At 48.4% G+C, this 17,451-nt stretch overlaps 1 protein-coding gene across 9 annotated transcripts in view; it reads left to right on the forward strand.

Moving 5' to 3' along the window:
- LOC122544759 (uncharacterized) overlaps window positions 1–17,451 on the forward strand; it is a 144,553-nt gene that overhangs the window by 25,588 nt on the left and 101,514 nt on the right. For all 9 annotated transcript variants that reach the window (XM_087981846.1, XM_087981849.1, XM_087981851.1 and 6 more), the window contains exons 5-11: window positions 8,832–8,882; window positions 9,725–9,781; window positions 10,492–10,578; window positions 13,368–13,491; window positions 13,663–13,793; window positions 13,899–13,952; window positions 15,259–15,333. In XM_087981846.1, coding sequence (XP_087837972.1) covers window positions 8,832–8,882; window positions 9,725–9,781; window positions 10,492–10,578; window positions 13,368–13,491; window positions 13,663–13,793; window positions 13,899–13,952; window positions 15,259–15,333 — 579 coding nt within the window. The remainder of the gene's footprint in view (window positions 1–8,831; window positions 8,883–9,724; window positions 9,782–10,491; window positions 10,579–13,367; window positions 13,492–13,662; window positions 13,794–13,898; window positions 13,953–15,258; window positions 15,334–17,451) is intronic.

Genomic DNA, 17,451 nt, shown 5'->3' on the forward strand with positions numbered 1-17,451 from the left:
TCGGGGTGTGTTATAACAGACAGTTTGACACTCGGGGTGTGTTATAACAGACAGCGTGACACTCGGGGTGTGTTATAACAGACAGTTTGACACTCGGGGTGTGTTATTACAGACAGCGTGACACTCGGGGTGTGTTATAACAGACAGTGTGACACTCGGGGCATTTTATAACAGACAGTTTGACACTCGGGGTGTGTTATAACAGACAGTTTGACACTCGGGGTGTGTTATAACAGACAGTGTGACACTCGGGGTGTGTTATAACAGACAGTGTGACACTCGGGGTGTGTTATAACAGACAGCGTGACACTCGGGGTGTGTTATAACAGACAGCGTGACACTCTGGGTGTGTTATAACAGACAGCGTGACACTCGGGGTGTGTTATAACAGACAGCGTGACACTCTGGGTGTGTTATAACAGACAGCGTGACACTCGGGGTGTGTTATAACAGACAGCGTGACACTCGGGGTGTGTTATAACAGACAGCGTGACACTCGGGGTGTGTTATAACAGACAGTGTGACACTCGGGGCGTGTTATAACAGACAGTGTGACACTCGGGGCGTGTTATAACAGACAGCGTGACACTCGGGGCGTGTTATAACAGACAGCGTGACACTCGGGGCGTGTTATAACAGACAGCGCGACACTCGGGGCATGTTATAACAGTCAGCGTGACACTCGGGGCGTGTTATAACAGACAGCGTGACACTCGGGGTGTGTTTTAACAGACAGCGTGACACTCGGGGCGTGTTATAACAGACTGTGACACTCTGGATGTGTTATAACAGACAGTGTGACACTCGGGGTGTGTTATAACAGACAGTGTGACACTCGGGGTGTGTTATAACAGACAGTGTGATACTCTGGATGTGTTATAACAGACAGTGTGACACTCGGGGTGTGTTATAACAGACAGTGTGACACTCGGGGTGTGTTATAACAGACAGTGTGACACTCGGGGTGTGTTATAACAGACAGTGTGACACTCTGGGTGTGTTATAACAGACAGCGTGACACTCGGGGTGTGTTATAACAGACAGCGTGACACTCGGGGTGTGTTATAACAGACAGCGTGACACTCTGGGTGTGTTATAACAGACAGCGTGACATTAGGGGTGTGTTATAACAGTCAGTGTGACACTCGGGGTGTGTTATAACAGACAGCGTGACACTTGGGGTGTGTTATAACAGACAGTGTGACACTCGGGGTGTGTTATAACAGACAGTTTGACACTCGGGGCGTGTTATAACAGACAGCGTGACACTCGGGGCGTGTTATAACAGACAGCGTGACACTCGGGGCGTGTTATAACAGACAGCGTGACAATCTGGGTGCGTAAAAACAGTCAGCGTGACACTCGGGTTGTGTTATAACAGACAGCGTGACACTCGGGTTGTGTTATAACAGACAGTGACACTCGGGGTGTGTTATAACAGAGAGGGTGACACTCGGGGTGTGTTATAACAGACAGTGTGACACTCGGGGTGTGTTATAACAGACTGTGACACTCGGGGCGTGTTATAACAGACAGTGTGACACTCGGGGTGTGTTATAACAGACAGTGTGACACTCGGGGTGTGTTATAACAGACAGCGTGACACTCGGGGTGTGTTATAACAGACAGTTTGACACTCGGGGTGTGTTATAACAGACAGTGTGACACTCGGGGTGTGTTGTAACAGACAGCGCGACACTCGGGGCGTGTTATAACAGACAGCGTGACACTCGGGGCATGTTATAACAGTCAGCGTGACACTCGGGGTGTGTTATAACAGACAGCGTGACACTCGGGGCGTTTTATAACAGACAGCGTGACACTCGGGGTGTGTTATAACAGACTGTGACACTCTGGGTGTGTTATAACAGACAGTGTGATACTCTGGGTGTGTTATAACAGACAGTTTGACACTCGGGGTGTGTTATAACAGACAGTGTGACACTCGGGGTGTGTTATAACAGACAGTGTGACACTCGGGGTGTGTTATAACAGACAGTGTGACACTCGGGGTGTGTTATAACAGACAGTTTGACACTCGGGGTGTGTTATAACAGACAGTGTGACACTCGGGGTGTGTTATAACAGACAGTTTGACACTCGGGGTGTGTTATAACAGACAGCGTGACACTCGGGGTGTGTTATAACAGACAGTTTGACACTCGGGGTGTGTTATTACAGACAGCGTGACACTCGGGGTGTGTTATAACAGACAGTGTGACACTCGGGGCATTTTATAACAGACAGTTTGACACTCGGGGTGTGTTATAACAGACAGTTTGACACTCGGGGTGTGTTATAACAGACAGTGTGACACTCGGGGTGTGTTATAACAGACAGTGTGACACTCGGGGTGTGTTATAACAGACAGCGTGACACTCGGGGTGTGTTATAACAGACAGCGTGACACTCTGGGTGTGTTATAACAGACAGCGTGACACTCGGGGTGTGTTATAACAGACAGCGTGACACTCTGGGTGTGTTATAACAGACAGCGTGACACTCGGGGTGTGTTATAACAGACAGCGTGACACTCGGGGTGTGTTATAACAGACAGCGTGACACTCGGGGTGTGTTATAACAGACAGTTTGACACTCGGGGTGTGTTATAACAGACAGTGTGACACTCGGGGCGTGTTATAACAGACAGTGTGACACTCGGGGCGTGTTATAACAGACAGCGTGACACTCGGGGCGTGTTATAACAGACAGCGTGACACTCGGGGCGTGTTATAACAGACAGCGCGACACTCGGGGCATGTTATAACAGTCAGCGTGACACTCGGGGCGTGTTATAACAGACAGCGTGACACTCGGGGTGTGTTTTAACAGACAGCGTGACACTCGGGGCGTGTTATAACAGACTGTGACACTCTGGATGTGTTATAACAGACAGTGTGACACTCGGGGTGTGTTATAACAGACAGTGTGACACTCGGGGTGTGTTATAACAGACAGTGTGATACTCTGGATGTGTTATAACAGACAGTGTGACACTCGGGGTGTGTTATAACAGACAGTGTGACACTCGGGGTGTGTTATAACAGACAGTGTGACACTCGGGGTGTGTTATAACAGACAGTGTGACACTCTGGGTGTGTTATAACAGACAGCGTGACACTCGGGGTGTGTTATAACAGACAGCGTGACACTCGGGGTGTGTTATAACAGACAGCGTGACACTCTGGGTGTGTTATAACAGACAGCGTGACATTAGGGGTGTGTTATAACAGTCAGTGTGACACTCGGGGTGTGTTATAACAGACAGCGTGACACTTGGGGTGTGTTATAACAGACAGTGTGACACTCGGGGTGTGTTATAACAGACAGTTTGACACTCGGGGCGTGTTATAACAGACAGCGTGACACCCGGGGCGTGTTATAACAGACAGCGTGACACTCGGGGCGTGTTATAACAGACAGCGTGACAATCTGGGTGCGTAAAAACAGTCAGCGTGACACTCGGGTTGTGTTATAACAGACAGCGTGACACTCGGGTTGTGTTATAACAGACAGTGACACTCGGGGTGTGTTATAACAGAGAGGGTGACACTCGGGGTGTGTTATAACAGACAGTGTGACACTCGGGGTGTGTTATAACAGACTGTGTGACACTCGGGGTGTGTTATAACAGACAGCGTGACACTCGGGGTGTGTTATAACAGACAGTTTGACACTCGGGGTGTGTTATAACAGACAGTGTGACACTCGGGGTGTGTTGTAACAGACAGCGCGACACTCGGGGCGTGTTATAACAGACAGCGTGACACTCGGGGCATGTTAAAACAGTCAGCGTGACACTCGGGGTGTGTTATAACAGACAGCGTGACACTCGGGGCGTTTTATAACAGACAGCGTGACACTCGGGGTGTGTTATAACAGACTGTGACACTCTGGGTGTGTTATAACAGACAGTGTGATACTCTGGGTGTGTTATAACAGACAGCGTGACACTCGGGGTGTGTTATAACAGACAGTGTGACACTCGGGGTGTGTTATAACAGACAGTGTGACACTCGGGGTGTGTTATAACAGACAGTTTGACACTCGGGGTGTGTTATAACAGACAGTGTGACACTCGGGGTGTGTTATAACAGACAGTGTGACACTCGGGGTGTGTTATAACAGACAGTTTGACACTCGGGGTGTGTTATAACAGACAGTGTGACACTCGGGGTGTGTTATAACAGACAGTTTGACACTCGGGGTGTGTTATAACAGACAGCGTGACACTCGGGGTGTGTTATAACAGACAGTTTGACACTCGGGGCGTGTTATAACAGACAGCGTGACACTCGGGGCGTGTTATAACAGACAGCGTGACACTCGGGGCGTGTTATAACAGACAGCGTGACAATCTGGGTGCGTAAAAACAGTCAGCGTGACACTCGGGTTGTGTTATAACAGACAGCGTGACACTCGGGTTGTGTTATAACAGACAGTGACTCTCGGGGTGTGTTATAACAGACAGTGTGACACTCGGGGTGTGTTATAACAGACAGTGTGACACTCGGGGTGTGTTATAACAGACTGTGACACTCGGGGCGTGTTATAACAGACAGTGTGACACTCGGGGTGTGTTATAACAGACAGTGTGACACTCGGGGTGTGTTATAACAGACAGCGTGACACTCGGGGTGTGTTATAACAGACAGTTTGACACTCGGGGTGTGTTATAACAGACAGTGTGACACTCGGGGTGTGTTGTAACAGACAGCGCGACACTCGGGGCGTGTTATAACAGACAGCGTGACACTCGGGGCATGTTATAACAGTCAGCGTGACACTCGGGGTGTGTTATAACAGACAGCGTGACACTCGGGGCGTTTTATAACAGACAGCGTGACACTCGGGGTGTGTTATAACAGACAGTGTGACACTCGGGGTGTGTTATAACAGACAGTGTGATACTCTGGATGTGTTATAACAGACAGTGTGACACTCGGGGTGTGTTATAACAGACAGTGTGACACTCGGGGTGTGTTATAACAGACAGTGTGACACTCTGGGTGTGTTATAACAGACAGTGTGACACTCTGGGTGTGTTATAACAGACAGCGTGACACTCGGGGTGTGTTATAACAGACAGCGTGACACTCGGGGTGTGTTATAACAGACAGCGTGACACTCTGGGTGTGTTATAACAGACAGCGTGACATTAGGGGTGTGTTATAACAGACAGTTTGACACTCGGGGCGTGTTATAACAGACAGCGTGACACTCGGGGCGTGTTATAACAGACAGCGTGACACTCGGGGCGTGTTATAACAGACAGCGTGACAATCTGGGTGCGTAAAAACAGTCAGCGTGACACTCGGGTTGTGTTATAACAGACAGCGTGACACTCGGGTTGTGTTATAACAGACAGTGACACTCGGGGTGTGTTATAACAGAGAGGGTGACACTCGGGGTGTGTTATAACAGACAGTGTGACACTCGGGGTGTGTTATAACAGACTGTGACACTCGGGGCGTGTTATAACAGACAGTGTGACACTCGGGGTGTGTTATAACAGACAGTGTGACACTCGGGGTGTGTTATAACAGACAGCGTGACACTCGGGGTGTGTTATAACAGACAGTTTGACACTCGGGGTGTGTTATAACAGACAGTGTGACACTCGGGGTGTGTTGTAACAGACAGCGCGACACTCGGGGCGTGTTATAACAGACAGCGTGACACTCGGGGCATGTTATAACAGTCAGCGTGACACTCGGGGTGTGTTATAACAGACAGCGTGACACTCGGGGCGTTTTATAACAGACAGCGTGACACTCGGGGTGTGTTATAACAGACTGTGACACTCTGGGTGTGTTATAACAGACAGTGTGATACTCTGGGTGTGTTATAACAGACAGCGTGACACTCGGGGTGTGTTATAACAGACAGTGTGACACTCGGGGTGTGTTATAACAGACAGTTTGACACTCGGGGTGTGTTATAACAGACAGTTTGACACTCGGGGTGTGTTATAACAGACAGTGTGACACTCGGGGTGTGTTATAACAGACAGCGTGACACTCGGGGCGTTTTATAACAGACAGCGTGACACTCGGGGTGTGTTATAACAGACAGTGTGACACTCGGGGTGTGTTATAACAGACAGTGTGACACTCGGGGTGTGTTATAACAGACAGTGTGACACTCGGGGTGTGTTATAACAGACAGTGTGATACTCTGGATGTGTTATAACAGACAGTGTGACACTCGGGGTGTGTTATAACAGACAGTGTGACACTCGGGGTGTGTTATAACAGACAGTGTGACACTCTGGGTGTGTTATAACAGACAGCGTGACACTCGGGGTGTGTTATAACAGACAGCGTGACACTCGGGGTGTGTTATAACAGACAGCGTGACACTCTGGGTGTGTTATAACAGACAGCGTGACATTAGGGGTGTGTTATAACAGACAGTTTGACACTCGGGGCGTGTTATAACAGACAGCGTGACACTCGGGGCGTGTTATAACAGACAGCGTGACACTCGGGGCGTGTTATAACAGACAGCGTGACAATCTGGGTGCGTAAAAACAGTCAGCGTGACACTCGGGTTGTGTTATAACAGACAGCGTGACACTCGGGTTGTGTTATAACAGAGAGGGTGACACTCGGGGTGTGTTATAACAGACAGTGTGACACTCGGGGTGTGTTATAACAGACTGTGACACTCGGGGCGTGTTATAACAGACAGTGTGACACTCGGGGTGTGTTATAACAGACAGTGTGACACTCGGGGTGTGTTATAACAGACAGCGTGACACTCGGGGTGTGTTATAACAGACAGTTTGACACTCGGGGTGTGTTATAACAGACAGTGTGACACTCGGGGTGTGTTGTAACAGACAGCGCGACACTCGGGGCGTGTTATAACAGACAGCGTGACACTCGGGGCATGTTATAACAGTCAGCGTGACACTCGGGGTGTGTTATAACAGACAGCGTGACACTCGGGGCGTTTTATAACAGACAGCGTGACACTCGGGGTGTGTTATAACAGACTGTGACACTCTGGGTGTGTTATAACAGACAGTGTGATACTCTGGGTGTGTTATAACAGACAGCGTGACACTCGGGGTGTGTTATAACAGACAGTGTGACACTCGGGGTGTGTTATAACAGACAGTTTGACACTCGGGGTGTGTTATAACAGACAGTTTGACACTCGGGGTGTGTTATAACAGACAGTGTGACACTCGGGGTGTGTTATAACAGACAGTGTGACACTCGGGGTGTGTTATAACAGACAGTTTGACACTCGGGGTGTGTTATAACAGACAGTGTGACACTCGGGGTGTGTTATAACAGACAGTTTGACACTCGGGGTGTGTTATAACAGACAGCGTGACACTCGGGGTGTGTTATAACAGACAGTTTGACACTCTGGGTGTGTTATAACAGACAGTGTGACAATCTGGGTGCGTAAAAACAGTTAGCGTGACACTCGGGTTGTCTTATAACAGACAGCGTGACACTCGGGTTGTGTTATAACAGACAGTGTGACACTCTGGGTGTGTTATAACAGACTGTGACACTCTGGATGTGTTATAACAGACAGTGTGACACTCGGGGTGTGTTATAACAGTCAGCGTGACACTCGGGGTGTGTTATAACAGACAGTGTGATACTCTGGATGTGTTATAACAGACAGTGTGACACTCGGGGTGTGTTATAACAGACAGCGTGACACTCGGGGTGTGTTATAACAGACAGCGTGACACTCGGGGTGTGTTATAACAGACAGCGTGACACTCTGGGTGTGTTATAACAGACAGCGTGACATTAGGGGTGTGTTATAACAGTCAGTGTGACACTCGGGGTGTGTTATAACAGACAGCGTGACACTTGGGGTGTGTTATAACAGACAGTGTGACACTCGGGGTGTGTTATAACAGACAGTTTGACACTCGGGGCGTGTTATAACAGACAGTGTGACACTCGGGGTGTGTTATAACAGACAGCGTGACACTCGGGGTGTGTTATAACAGTCAGCGTGACACTCGGGGCGTGTTATAACAGACAGCGTGACACTCGGGGCGTGTTATAACCGACAGCGTGACACTCGGGGCGTGTTATAACAGACAGCGTGACATTCGGGGCGTGTTATAACAGACAGCGTGACATTCGGGGTGTGTTATAACCGACAGCGTGACATTCGGGGCGTGTTATAACCGACAGCGTGACATTCGGGGCGTGTTATAACAGACAGCGTGACATTCGGGGTGTGTTATAACAGACAGCGTGACACTCGGGGTGTGTTATAACCGACAGCGTGACACTCGGGGTGTGTTATAACAGTCAGCGTGACACTCGGGGCGTGTTATAACAGACAGTGTGACACTCGGGGTGTGTTATAACAGACAGCGTGACATTCGGGGTGTGTTATAACAGACAGTGTGACATTCGGGGTGTGTTATAACCGACAGCGTGACATTCGGGGCGTGTTATAACCGACAGCGTGACATTCGGGGTGTGTTATAACCGACAGCGTGACATTCGGGGCGTGTTATAACCGACAGCGTGACATTCGGGGCGTGTTATAACAGACAGCGTGACACTCGGGGTGTGTTATAACAGTCAGCGTGACACTCGGGGCGTGTTATAACAGACAGCGTGACATTCGGGGCGTGTTATAACAGACAGCGTGACATTCGGGGTGTGTTATAACCGACAGCGTGACATTCGGGGCGTGTTATAACCGACAGCGTGACATTCGGGGTGTGTTATAACAGTCAGGTCACAGTTTTCCAATGTCAGATCGAGAATTCCTTGTAACACTGTGACATCGATCATTGCATGTTCTCTAATCACTTCCTTGCTTTAATTTTACAGATTTTTAATGTTGCCTCAAAGATTAATCGGACAGACCTGGAATACTTAGAGGTGCTCTTTCATCGTTTTCATTTCATCAATTTTCGGCTGCCTTCCTGTGTCTCTGCTCCCTGTCCCTTTACACAATTTATCAGTTACCTCTTGGTCTCCCCACCCCACAGTATATGACGGTTTGTTATTTACTCAGGTTGTCGGAAGTAGGGAAAGGCCCAGGCCTCATTCCTAGCCTCCTCAGTGAGTTAGGTAACTCCTGCTCCTTCATCAGGTGGTTGTGGAGGACACAATTGTAAGGGACAATTTATAGCAAAAGTTTACAGTGTGATGTAACTGAAATTAGACATTGAAAAATACCTTGATTGTTTGTTAAGTCTCTCATCTGTTACAATGACCATGTTAGTTTTACTTCTTTAAATGTAAATTACGAATCTTTTTTTTAGAAGTCACATTCTCAAGTGAACTTTAACAATTGGTGTCTTCCCAGACAATTAATTGGATATAAGCACCTCTGTGTGTTGCTGCCTGTACCATAATGTTTAGACTGATTCTAATCTAAAAAATGAATTAACAGAATCTTTCATGGATTCATGCAGTTTTTGAGCAAAGTACAATGTAACTCTGCAAGTACAAATTCACCCCACAAACATATATGTGTATGTCGCATGTGGAGGTGTGTGTGTGTGTGTATGTGTTTGGAGAGTGTATGGTGCAATGGGCTCACCTCTAGTATGACATGAACCCAACGTCCTCAAACATGACCTTGGGTTCATGTCACACTACAGGTGACCCTATTGTACTACCCACACACACGTACATACACACATAGACACTTCTGTACACACACGCACTGGTATACAAACGCACAGTGATTGGATGTGTTGTGTCTTGCTTTCCAGATGTTTCTGGACATGGCCCAACAGGTCGGAGAGGTTCTTGACTTGGATCCTATTCAGGTAATGGAGAGTGTACGATCTGATTCCCACTGTCTTGTCTTGGGTCCATGGACTGAGAGAGGGAGAGAATTTACAGAACATCACAACTTTGTGACACCTCAAAATGTTTTCCATCCAAAGGAGCCCTTCCTCAGTGTAGTCACAGATGCAATGTGAGGTAATGGAGTGGCTACTTTCTGTCGAGGAAGATCCCATGAACAGTAAGTGAGAATAGTATAGAGATGATCTGTTTTTGAGTGATGCTCACTGAGGGTCATCAATGTTGATGCCAGCATTGTGCTGAGAATTTGCATCCCCTTCATGAGCACTCCCTCCTGACACCAGAATTCCGCGTGTTTCTGGGGAGGCTTGTAGGGTCAGAAATGTTAGTGTGATGTTAAACAAAACGACAAATTTTCTACTCCGATGGACACAAATCACCACATTGCAGTGTGTTAAGAAGGTCCAGAGATGTATTTTAAGTTTTATTTCAAAAATAATAAATTATATTCACGCACTGAAACTCTCACACTCACTCAGTCTCAGACAGGTGCAATAGAAGCATAGAAACACAGACACTTAGATACACTTTCACACACAGAGAGGCACACATGGACTGAAAAATGAAGCAAACTGCACCTCTGAATCATCTCACCTCTGTGACTGGATTCACAGTTAATCTCCAACGTGGCAAAAACCCAGGTTTAACCAGAATTTCACTCTTTCAATAGCATCTGGATATCCTGGTACGTGATTGGGAATGGTCTGAAAATTACAGCAAGGATTCTGGGAAGGAATATCTGCTGGAGACCAAAACGGTAAAGACCGAACCTGTGCTTTCACTTGATGAATGGGATTGACATGCAGCTGGATTAACATCACAGGGCACTGGGGGGGGTAGAGGGGTTACTGAGTGACAGTGTGAGGGAGCTGGATTAACATCAGTAGGGATACAGTCAGTAACACAGGGGGCTGGGGGGAGAGGGGTTACTGAGTGACAGTGTGAGGGAGCTGGATTAACATCAGTAGGGATAAAGTCAGTAACAGGGTTCTGGAGGGGGGAGAGGGGTTACTGAGTGACAGTGTGAGGGAGCTGGATTAACATCAGTAGGGATACAGTCAGTAACAGGGTTCTGGGGGGGGAGAGGGGTTACTGAGTGACAGTGTGAGGGAGCTGGATTAACATCAGTAGAGATACAGTCAGTAACACAGGGCGCTGGGGTGGAGAGGGGTTACTGAGTGACAGTGTGAGGGAGCTGGATTAACATCAGTAGGGATACAGTCAGTAACACAGGGCGCTGGGGGGGAGAGGGGTTACTGAGTGACAGTGTGAGGGAGCTGGATTAACATCAGTAGGGATACAGTCAGTAACACAGTGCGCTGTGAGGAAGAGGGGTTACTGAGTGACAGTGTGAGGGAGCTGGATTAACATCAGTAGGGATACAGTCAGTAACACAGGGCGCTGGGGGCGGAGAGGGGTTACTGAGTGACAGTGTGAGGGAGCTGGATTAACATCAGTAGAGATACAGTCAGTAACACAGGGCACTGGGAGGGGAGAGGGGTTACTGAGTGACAGTGTGAGGGAGCTAGATTAACATCAGTAGGGATATAGTCAGTAACACAGGGCACTGGGGGGGAGAGGGGTTACTGAGTGACAGTGTGAGGGAGCTGGATTAACATCAGTAGGGATACAGTCAGTAAGGTAAAAACAATGACTGCAGATGCTGGAAACCAGATTCTGGATCAGTGGTGCTGGAAGAGCACAGCAATTCAGGCAGCATCCGAGGACAGCAAAATCGACGTTTCGGGCAAAAGCCCTTCATCAGGAATATATTCCTGATGAAGGGCTTTTGCCCGAAACGTCGATTTTGCCTGTCCTCGGATGCTGCCTGAATTGCTGTGCTCATCCAGCACCACTGATCCAGAATACAGTCAGTAACACAGGGCGATGCGAGGGAGAGGCGTTACTGAGTGACAGTGTGAGGGAGCTGGATTAACATCAGTAGAGATACAGTCAGTAACACAGGGCGCTGGGGGGGGTGGGAGAGGGGTTACTGAGTGACAGTGTGAGGGAGCTGGATTAACATCAGTAGGGATACAGTCAGTAACACAGGGCGCTGGTGGGGGGGAGAGGGGTTACTGAGTGACAGTGTGAGGGAGCTGGATTAACATCAGTAGAGATACAGTCAGTAACACAGGGCGCTGGGGGGGGGAGAGGGGTTACTGAGTGACAGTGTGAGGGAGCTGGATTAACATCAGTAGGGATACAGTCAGTAACACAGGGCGCTGGGGTTGGAGAGGGGTTACTGAGTGACAGTGTGAGGGAGCTGGATTAACATCAGTAGGGATACAGTCAGTAACACAGGGCGCTGGGGGGGAGAGGGGTTACTGAGTGACAGTGTGAGGGAGCTGGATTAACATCAGTAGGGATACAGTCAGTAACACAGGGCCCTGGGAGGGGAGAGGGGTTACAGAGTGACAGTGTGAGGGAGCTGGATTAACATCAGTAGGGATACAGTCAGTAACACAGGGCGCTGGGGGGGAGAGGGGTTACTGAGTGACAGTGTGAGGGAGCTGGATTAACATCAGTAGTGATACAGTCAGTAACACAGGGCCCTGGGGGGGAGAGGGGTTACTGAGTGACAGTGTGAGGGAGCTGGATTAACATCAGTAGGGATACAGTCAGTAACACAGGGCGCTGGGGGGGAGAGGGGTTACTGAGTGACAGTGTGAGGGAGCTGGATTAACAACAGTAGGGATACAGTCAGTAACACAGGGCGCTGGGGGGGAGAGGGGTTACTGAGTGACAGTGTGAGGGAGCTGGATTAACATCAGTAGGGATACAGTCAGTAACACAGGCCCTGGGAGGGGGGGGGGGTTACTGAGTGACAGTGTGGGGGAGCTGGATTAACATCAGTAGGGATACAGTCAGTAACACAGGGCGCTGGGGGGGGAGAGGGGTTACTGAGTGACAGTGTGAGGGAGCTGGATTAACATCAGTAGGGATACAGTCAGTAACACAGGGCACTGGGGGGGAGAGGGATTACTGAGTGACAGTGTGAGGGAGCTGGATTAACATCAGTAGGGATACACTCAGTAACACAGGGCGCTGGGAGGGAGAGGGGTTACTGAGTGACAGTGTGGGGGAGCTGGATTAACATCAGTAGGGATACAGTCAGTAACACAGGGCGCTGGGGGGGAGAGGGGTTACTGAGTGACAGTGTGAGGGAGCTGGATTAACATCAGTAGGGATACAGTCAGTAACACAGGGCGCTGGGGGGAGAGGGGTTACTGAGTGACAGTGTGAGGGAGCTGGATTAACATCAGTAGGGATACAGTCAGTAACACAGGGCACTGGGTGGGGAGAGGGGTTACTGAGTGACAGTGTGAGGGAGCTGGATTAACATCAGTAGGGATACAGTCAGTAACACAGGGCGCTGGGGGGGAGAGGGGTTACTGAGTGACAGTGTGAGGGAGCTGGATTAACATCAGTCGGGATACAGTCAGTAACGCAGTGCGCTGGGTGGGGAAGGGGTTACTGAGTGACAATATGTACAAGCTAGCCTGTTATGTATTTTGCCAAACAGTTTCAAACTTGTTTATGCAGGAAATTCAGAATTCCGAATCCAAATTATCTGCACCGCTGATGAAGCAACTGTCAGAGTGTGATTGCTTTCTGCTGCCTAATCCTGGAAAGAAAATCAGAATAAGTACCACCGGTCACTGGAATGGTATGTTTGGGGATGCCCTTGTGACACACAGCTACTGAATGTGACCCTAATGCAATGTAACGAGCAATCTGTGGCTCACCCCAGTTTGAATACAATTGTCCCCTCTGTCCCAGAGCAGGAAAGGGCTGTAATTACACTCAGGTCGAATAATATATTTATTTTCCCTGTCAGACATGAGTGAGGATTTCAGGAATTCCCTTGATGATTACGCCTCTTCTGTCCTGCGATCTTTACCAACCAGTGCACGAACAGCTAACAGGGGTTCAGTGGTGTCTGGCTTCCAGTTTTTTGAAAGAATGAAGGTATCAATCCAACCTCTGGTCTAACCATTGATCATAGAGAGACGTTCTGTTTTTTATTGTCATAAGTTCTGTGTAATTGTCATCTCTTTCTAATTCTCACAACAGTTGTTCACAAAAACAATTGAGAGATACTCAAAGCACATCACAACACCACTCCAGGTAAGTCATTGTGATTATTGTAGAGGTGACAAAATGAAATGGTCTGAGAGACACCAATCAGTGTCCTGATATCTCCCCGAGAGAGAGAGAGAGAGAGAGAAACACCAGTCAGTGTACAGATATCTCCCTGAGAGAGAGAGAGAGAGAGAGAGAGACACCAGTCAGTCTACAGATAACTCCCTGAGAGAGAGAGGGGACTGAGAGACACCAGTCAGTGTACAGATATCTCTCTGAGAGAGAGAGGGGACTGAGAGACACCAGTCAGTGTACAGATATCTCCCTGAGATAGAGAGGGGACTGAGAGACACCAGTCAGTGTACATCTATCTCCCTGAGAGAGAGAGGGGACTGAGAGACACCAGTCAGTGTACAGATATCTCCCTGAGAGAGAGAGAGAGGGGACTGAGAGACACCAGTCAGTGTACAGATATCTCCCTGAGAGAGAGAGAGGGGACTGAGAGACACCAGTCAGTGTACAGATATCTCCCTGAGAGAGAGAGGACTGAGAGACACCAGTCAGTGTACAGATAACTCCCTGAGAGAGAGAGGGGGGACTGAGAGACACCAGTCAGTGTACAGATATCTCCCTGAGAGAGAGAGAGGGGACTGAGAGACACCAGTCAGTGTACAGATATCTCCCTGAGAGAGAGAGAGGGGACTGAGAGACACCAGTCAGTGTACAGATATCTCCCTGAGAGAGAGAGGGGACTGAGAGACACTAGTCAGTGTACAGATATCTCCCTGAGATAGAGAGAGGGGACTGAGAGACACCAGTCAGTGTACAGATATCTCCCTGAGAGAGCGGAGACTGAGAGACACCAGTCAGTGTACAGATATCTCCCTGAGAGAGAGAGAGGGGACTGAGAGACACCAGTCAGTGTACAGATATCTCCCTGAGAGAGAGGGGACTGAGAGACACCAGTCAGTGTACAGATATCTCCCTGAGAGAGTGAGAGGGGACTGAGAGACACCAGTCAGTGTACAGATATCTCTACAAGAGAGAGAGAGAGACACCAGTCAGTGTACAGATAACTCCCCTGACAGGGAGAGGGGACTGAGAGACACCAGTCAGTATACAGATATCTCCCTGAGAGAGAGGGGACTGAGAGACAGCAGTCAGTGTACAGATATCTCCCTGAGAGAGAGAGAGAGACACCAGTCAGTGTACAGATATCTCCCTGAGAGAGAGGGGACTGAGAGACACCAGTCAGTGTACAGATATCTCCCTGAGAGAGAGAGAGGGGACTGAGAAAGACCAGTCTCCCTGATAGCTCATAAATCAGAATTTATCATTGATTTTTCCACAGATGATGAATGCCATTCAGGGATTAAAGCTGCGGGAGAAGATGCTGCAGGATTTCCAAAATTTCTTCCATTGCTCTGTACGACATCTAATTACGCTGAAATGGGGAGAGTTTGGAGAGAGCTTTTCTTTTACCTTGAAGGATGAATGTGTTATTTTCTCAATGTCTGACCCTGTGCTGTCCTTGTCCTGGGAATGTTTGATGGAGGATGTGTAGGGGGAGCTTTACTCTGTATTGAACCCCATGCTCTCCCTATCCTGGGAGTATTTAACGGCGAGGACAATGTAAAGAGAGCTTTAATCTGTATCTAACCCCGTGCTGTCCCTGTCCCTGGGAGTGTGTGATTGGGCACAGTACAGAGGGAGCTTTACTCTGTATCTAACCCCATGCTGTCTCTGTCCTGGGTGTGTTTAATGGGGGGACAGTGTAGAGGGGGCTTTACTCGAGATCTAATGCTGTGTTATTTCTGTCTTGTGCGTTTTTGATGTGGGACAGTGCAGAGGTAGCTTTAGTCATAGAGATGTACAGCATGGAAAGAGACCCTTTGATCCAACTTATCCATGTCGACCAGATATCCTCATCTAATCCAGTCTGATTTGCCAGCACATATCTCTCTTAAACCCTTCCTATTCATGTCCTCATCCAAATACCTTTCAAATAATGTAATTGTACCAGCCTCCACCACTTCCTCGGGCAGCTCATTCCATACACGCATCACCCTCTCTGTGAAAAAGTTGCCCTTTCGGTCCCTTTTAAATTTTAGCCTCTCACTCTAAACCTATGCCCTCTAGTTCTGGACTCCCCAACCCTAGGGAAGAGTCGTTGTGTATTTATCCTATCCATGCCTCCTCATGATTTTGTAAATCTCTCGAAGGTCACCCCTTAGCCTTGACACTCCAGGGAAAACAGCCCCAGCCTGTTCAGCCTCTCCCTGTAGCTCAGACCCTCCAACCCTGGCAACATCCTTGTAAATCTTTTCTGAACTCTTTCAAGTTTCACAACATCTTTCCGATAGGAAGGAGACCAGAATTGCACACAATATTCCAACAGTGGCCTAACCAATGTCCTGTACAGCCGCAACATGACCTCCCAACTCCTGTACTCAATACTCTGACCAATAAAGGAAAGCATACCAAACGCCTTCCACACTATCCAAGTAGGGCCAATCAGGGATAGCATAGGGAATTTGGGTATGGAGTCTGAGGAGGTGGGGAAGCCCTAAATGAGTTTTTTGCTTCTGTCTTTATGAAAGAAACAAACTTTGTAGTGAATGAAACCTTTGAAGAGCAGGTGTGCATGCTGAAATGGATAGAGATAGAGGAAGCTGATGTGCAGAAAATTTTGTCAAACATTAAGATTGACAAGTCGCCAGGCTCGGACCAGATTTGTCCTTGGCTGCTTTGGGAAACGAGAAATGCAATTGCTTCGCCACTTACGAAGATCTTTTCATCCTCGCTCTCCACCGGAGTCGTACCTGAGGACTGGAGAGAGGCAAATGTAATTCCTCTCTTCAAGAAAGGAAATAGGGAAATCCCCGGCAATTACAGACCAGTGAGTCTCACGTCTGTAGTCTGCAAGGTGTTAGAAAGGATTCTGAGGGATAGGATTTATGACCATCTGGAAGAGCATGGCTTGATTAAATGCAGTCAACACGGCTTTGTGATGGGCAGGTTATGCCTCACAAACCTTATTGAGTTCTTTGAGGATGTGACTAGAAAAGTTGATGAGGATTGAGCTGTGGATGTGGTGTATATGGACTTCAGTAAGGTATTCGATAAGGTTCTCCATGGTAGGCTCATTCAGAAGGTCAGGAGGAAGGCGATACAGGGAAACCTAGCTGTCTGGATACAGAATTGGCTGGCCAATAGAAGACAGCAAGTAGTAGTAGAAGGAAAATATTCTGCCTGGAAGTCTGTGGTGAGTGGTGTTCCACAGGGCTCTGTCCTTGGGCCTCTACTGTTTGTAATTTTTATTAATGACTTGGATGAAGGGATTGAAGGATGGGTCAGCAAGTTTGCAGACGACACAAATGTTGGAGGTGTCGTTGACAGTATAGAGGGCTGTTGTAGGCTGCAGCAGGACATTGACAGGATGCAGAGATGGGCTGAGAGGCGGCAGATGGAGTTCAACCTGGATAAATGTGAGGTGATGCATTTTGGAAAGTCGAATTTGAAAGCTGAGTACAGGATTAAGGAT

This window comes from Chiloscyllium plagiosum, unplaced genomic scaffold (genome assembly GCF_037043375.1).
Source record: "Chiloscyllium plagiosum isolate Xiang-an unplaced genomic scaffold, Cpla_swu_hap1 HiC_scaffold_41, whole genome shotgun sequence".
Lineage (NCBI taxonomy): Eukaryota > Metazoa > Chordata > Chondrichthyes > Orectolobiformes > Hemiscylliidae > Chiloscyllium > Chiloscyllium plagiosum.